Source organism: Sycon ciliatum, chromosome 6, assembly GCF_964019385.1.
Source record: "Sycon ciliatum chromosome 6, ocSycCili1.1, whole genome shotgun sequence".
Classification (NCBI taxonomy): domain Eukaryota; kingdom Metazoa; phylum Porifera; class Calcarea; order Leucosolenida; family Sycettidae; genus Sycon; species Sycon ciliatum.
Window position 1 is genome coordinate 15,472,554 of NC_088648.1, and position 5,606 is coordinate 15,478,159.

The window sequence follows — 5,606 nt, forward strand, 5'->3', positions numbered from 1 at the left end:
CTGCTGGAGGACCATTGAGCCCCGCTGGGAACTTTCCTGCAGATTCTGCTTGAACTCCTGGTCCTCCTTGGCTGATTTTTGGCGCCGTTCCTCTCTTTCCTCATCTTCTTTCCTCCGATTTTTCTCGATCTCTTCCTCAACCTTTCTTCGTTCTAAATCACGCTCTGTTTCTTACTTCATCCATTGTGTTTGGATGGCAGCTGATGTGTATCTATATTCATTACGTCATAGTTGTACTGCATGCACGCACACACACGGATTAGTTGAGTGTGCTTCTTTTTCCTGTTGGTCTTTCTCATGACATGTATATGTTTTGTTTCCGTTCCCAAGTCTTCACGAATAAATAGTAACGTATCATGGCACAGTGAACTTGTTCTTTCCTGTGTCCGTGCCTTGTGTCCGCACCTTGTAGTGTTTGCACGGGCCCAGTTGTTTTTTCCGTATGAAGTAGTAGTTTCCGCGATCGAAACTCTGTCTCAGTTGAATTATTTTAGTAGTGTATTTGTTCGTACTCGTGGACGAGTGACTAATCGTAATGGAACAATCACAGGACGATACCGGATTTGACCTGTCCTCCGCGACCGAGCGACAGCAGGAATCTCAAATGGGTGTCCTGATGAAATTTATGGTGCAGCAGATGCGTGCAGCTGAGGCTCGTGATAAGGCGATGCAAGATCTGTTCAAGAATGTTCAGAGCAGGTCGCTATCACCATCGCAGCCTCAGTTCACTCCCCAGCCCTCAGCACCAGCTCAGTCCACCTCGCAGACCTCAGCACCACGGCCAGTGAACAGTGTTTCCTGCCCACACTTATTGTCGTCTGCGACGCTGGCTGATTTTCACTCCTTCGTTGAAAGCTGGAGAGATTTTAGTGTTTGCCAGCATTTGGCCAGCCAGGCTCGTGAGGCCAGAGTGGCAACACTACGTCAGTGTTTCGATGAGGAGCTGCGACGTTTTATCCAAGAGGATATTATTTGCATACCAGCTTCAGCTGACGTCGACCTGATGCTGGAGCGCATTCAGGCGTATATCAGACGGCAACGTAATCCACTGTTGGACCGCATAGAGTTTTACCAGCGTGTCCAGCAAGCTGGAGAATCATTTGATGCGTTTTACACAGCCCTGTGTGAACTACAAAGTGCATGCGACTTCTTGTCACACAGCCTATGTGGAACGTGTGATGCTCGCTGCTGTGCGCAGTGCAAACGCCTCGGCCGTACCCTCAAGGAGGAATCTCTGCGCGACCGCGTCGTAATTGGTGTGCGGAACGATGAGACGCGACACAAGTTGCTCGCAACTCATGGTCTCACGCTCGACCAGGCTGTCACCCTCTGTCGGACGGAGGAAGCAGCATACCACACCAAGGCAAACATGCCTAGTCCTGGCCTCCAGGCAAGTGCTGCCAAGCAGTCGGCGTACAAGCAGCAGAAATGTCACAAGCCAGCTGACTCTAAGCCAAGTGAGACATCAAGTGCGACCAAGTCCACTTGTCCGAATTGTGGTCGCTCTGACCACACGAAATCTGTATGTCCTGCCAAGGGCAAGAAGTGCAACTCCTGTCATGGCATTGGGCATTTTCAGCGAATGTGCAAGCGCCAGAAACAGCCGAAGACTAGCTCTGCTGCCAAGCTTGGACAGCTGAAGCTACAGCGTGCGTCTCGCGTGGACCGTCGCACAGTACCTGTTTCGACCATGCTGCAAACAGAGGATCAGCCATCCCAACTGTCCTGGACACCAGACACAGGCAGTGACGTTGATGCCATTGGCGAGGAGCACCTCAAGCAGATCGGTGGGTTCGTCGAGAACTTAGATGACGACCACGACTGTGTGCAGGCTGTGACCGGTGAGCCGCTACGCAACCTGGGCAAGATACGTGCGACTCTACGAGTCGGTGAGACGCAGCATGAAACCGTCATCCATGTGTACAAGGGTCTACACGATGCCCTGCTGTCTCATACCTCATTGCGTGCACTGAAGTTTCTCCCACCTGATTGGCCAGTCCAATTCACCGCTGAACACGAGGGTGCATCTTCACCCAAGATCTGTGCAGCTGTTTCGTCATGCGCTCATCCTAGTGATGCTGAGTTAGCGCGGACACGTGAGCAGCTCCTGCAAGAGTTCGCTGACGTTTTCTCGGATTCCGGTCTGAAGCCAATGGAAGGTCCGCCAATGGAAATTGAGCTACAGCATGATTCTAAGCCTTCCTGTGTGCACACTGCTCGACCAATACCGTATGCATTCCGGGACCAGATCAAGACTCAGCTCGACGGCATGGTCAGCGACGGGATTATTGAACCAGTGACGGAGCCCAGTGAATGGTGCCATCCGATTGTCATAGTAGACAAGAAGGGCAGCACTGAGAAGCGCCTCACAGTTGACTTCAAGCGGCTGAACGACCAAGTCCGTCGTCCCGCGCATCCCGTACATACGGCATGTGACGTTGTCTCTGGAGTTGGCTCTGCTAAGTTCTTTACGAAGCTCGATGCAAGGCACGGCTACTGGCAGATTCCTCTCAGTGACACTGCTCAGGAATTCACCACGTTTATCACCCCGTACGGCAGATATCGTTATCTACGGAACCCGCAGGGTCTAATATCTGCTGGGGATGAGTTCAACCGGCGCACTGATGCTGCGTTCTCTGCCATCCCGCGTCTCGGCAAGGTAGTCGATGATTGCCTAGCGTACGACGACGACTTTCTGTCGCATGTCAGCCACGTGCGCGAGATTCTGCTCTGCGCCAGGGAGCATGGTATCACGTTCAGCCCCGCCAAGTTTGTGTTCGGTACGCAACGTGTCCATTTCTGCGGCTACAACGTCACACCTGATGGCTGGGTCGTCGACGATGATAAGACGTCCGGTATTCGCCAGTTTCCAGTACCCGCCAACAGAACCGATCTCCGTTCGTTCCTCGGTCTAGTGAACCAATGTGGTGAGTTCACTCCACATCTAGCCGAGTTGACCAATCCTCTGCGTGGCCTGCTCAAGACCTCCCGTGAGTTCATGTGGGACGCTAGCCACACTGCAGCGTTTGAACGGACACAGGAAGCTCTCTTGTCTCCTCCGGTACTCGCTTTCTATCAAGTTGGTCAAGACCTCCGGCTTGAAACCGATGCATCCGCTCTAAGAGGTCTCGGATTCGTGCTTTGGCAAAAGCAGAATGATCAGTGGCGTATTATTCAGTGTGGATCCCGCTACCTGTCTGATGCTGAAACACGTTATGCTGTCATCGAGTTGGAAATGCTCGCTGTAGTATGGGCCGTGCGCAAATGCCGCATCTACCTGTCTGGTGCGCCATTTGAAGTCGTCACCGACTGTTGTCCTGAAGACTGAACTGCTGTTACATACTACAGAGACCGAATATAAGGTAAATAGGTGCGAGGTACATATTGTGACATAACTAACACCAGGGTACTAAAGGTGACACCTACATAGTATCTACTACCACATTACTCCAATGCTTTAGTAAAAAGCTAGCAACCGAATGAAATGGGCAACGCAATATATTAATAAAACAACCGAGTAAATCAATTTCGAATGATCATATATCTTGCTGAATCGAATGATTAACCCAACACTTTACCAACAAGAAGTTGAAAAGAATGATCAACCCAAACACTCTAGCAACGAGAGGATATTACTGCTGTCTATTCTTGCTCATGACTTTGATAGAATGAATGCTGCTATTGTCACTACTCCGGCTACTAAGGATGCCATGCTATTATAGTAAAATCGTTTCAATCGTATCCTAGCCGCTCCACAGGCATGCTCACTCTGCTAGAACGTCGAGGCAGCTGTGGCTGGTTGTTGTCGGCTCGGGCTTCTTCTTCCGTTGTGCCTGCAGCATCTTTGTCAGACCCAGGGCTACGGCTCCGCTCGGTGGTCGCCTCAGTTGCTGATGGCGGGATAGTCTCCCTGACTTGCCGGCGGTTTCTTATGGCCGTGCGCACACCGTCTTCCACCACCACTTGACGGCCTTCCTGTCGTATGACACACCATTCCTTGGCCGGTTGACTATATCCGTCTTGCAGTACCACTTTACTGCCTGGCTCGAGAGCAGGGAGCTCCCGCACGCCTCTCTTCTGATCGTGTTGATGGGCCATTCGCATTTTTTGGTCAATTTGCCTCTCCCGGTTGATGATTTGACCGTTAGCTAGATTCGGCAATCGTCCTCGAAGGGCCCGTCCAAAGAATGCTTCTCCTGGTGATGTCCCAATCATCCGATTCACGGATGTACGAATGCCGAATAGCGCTTGCTGGAGTCGCTGTCTCAGAGGTAGTGATGAAGGCATCCCACTCAAGCGCCTGCGCACGACGCCATGGAATCTCTCCACCATTCCGTTGGAGCATGGATACCGCGGGCTCGACTTGATATGCTTGACTCCTGCTTTCCAGAGAAAAGTTTCTGTTTCGTCCGACACCAGCTGTGGCCCATTGTCGCTAACTAGCTCCACCGGTAGACCATGTCTTGCGAATACTTCCGACAATGCTTGTATTATGACTCTCGATGTGGTGCTGGATAGCAAGAGCAACTCGGGATATCGGGATCCGTAGTCGATGACCGACAAGAAGTGATGATCCTCGATCTCCACGAGGTCCACCGCCACCCGATACCAGACTGGTAGGATTTCTGACGGTTGGAGGGGTTGTGGAGGATTCCGCTGCCTCTTCCAGCATGTCGAGCATGTCCTAGCGAATTCTGAGGCATCTTTGCTCATGGACGGCCACCATACACTTTGTCGCAACGTGTCCAGAAACGTGTCGAGTCCTGGATGGCCTTCGTGTGCGATACGGAGGACTTGGTCATACAAGGTACCGGGTATGACGATGCGATTGTTATGCATGACGATGTCATCAACCACTGACAACGAGTCCCTTATTCGAAAGTATACCTCGTCGCTGCCGTCGCATGTATTCCACTTGCCTTGTAACACTCTGTTCCTGACTCGACTTAGCTGACCATCAGTGTCTGTGGCTAGCCGGACATCTTCGCAAGAGATTGGAGCTTCCCCCAGGATTAAGCCAACATACTCCTTCATTGACCTGGCCTCTGCCGGACTGGCTTCAACTGCTTGGGAGGGGGCTCTCGATAGCGCGTCAGTACAAATCATTGACGTTCCTGGCGTATAGGTCAACTGAAAGTCGTACGGGAGGATTGCCAGCAGCCATCGCTGCACTCGGGCTGGCACCTGATCGAATTCCTTCTTTACGATTGCCACCAGAGGCTTGTGGTCAGTGAATACGATCACTTGTCGCCCCAGTACGAATTGGCGGAATTTTACCAAGCCGAAAACCACAGCCAGCATCTCTCTCTCGAGCTGCGAATACCGTGTCTCGGGATCCTTGACAGCTCTGCTAGCGCATGACACGGGTTGAAAGCGGCCATGATTGTCCTTCTGCCACAGTATAGCTCTCAGGCCACATGGAGATGCATCCACACTAATGGCCGTCTCCCTGGTTGGCGTGACGTCGAAGAACGACAGACGGAACAGTCTAGACGCGGCCTCCTCTTTGAGTGTGTTGAACTCAGTGTTGGGTTAATCATTCGATTCAGCAAGATATATGATCATTCGAAATTGATTTACTCGGTTGTTTTATTAATATATTGCGT

The 5,606-nt window shown here is 51.6% G+C and overlaps 2 protein-coding genes across 2 annotated transcripts; one reads left to right on the forward strand and one right to left on the reverse strand.

Annotated features, from left to right (window-relative positions):
* Positions 1-535: 535 nt before the first annotated feature.
* Positions 536-3,328, forward strand: LOC135820073 (uncharacterized). The gene has a single exon (XM_065333379.1). It carries the CDS (start codon positions 536-538, stop codon positions 3,326-3,328), a length of 2,793 nt encoding a protein of 930 aa, XP_065189451.1.
* Positions 3,329-3,732: 404 nt separating this feature from the next.
* On the reverse strand, positions 3,733-5,106 carry LOC135820074 (uncharacterized protein K02A2.6-like). The gene has a single exon (XM_065333380.1). It carries the CDS (start codon positions 5,104-5,106, stop codon positions 3,733-3,735), a length of 1,374 nt encoding a protein of 457 aa, XP_065189452.1.
* Positions 5,107-5,606: the final 500 nt, after the last annotated feature.

What these genes read in the sequence shown, in the direction of transcription:
- LOC135820073 (XM_065333379.1), top strand. Translation starts at nt 536, where the DNA reads ATGGAACAATCACAGGACGATACCGGATTTGACCTGTCCTCCGCGACC.
- LOC135820074 (XM_065333380.1), bottom strand. Translation starts at nt 5,106, where the DNA reads ATGATTTGTACTGACGCGCTATCGAGAGCCCCCTCCCAAGCAGTTGAA.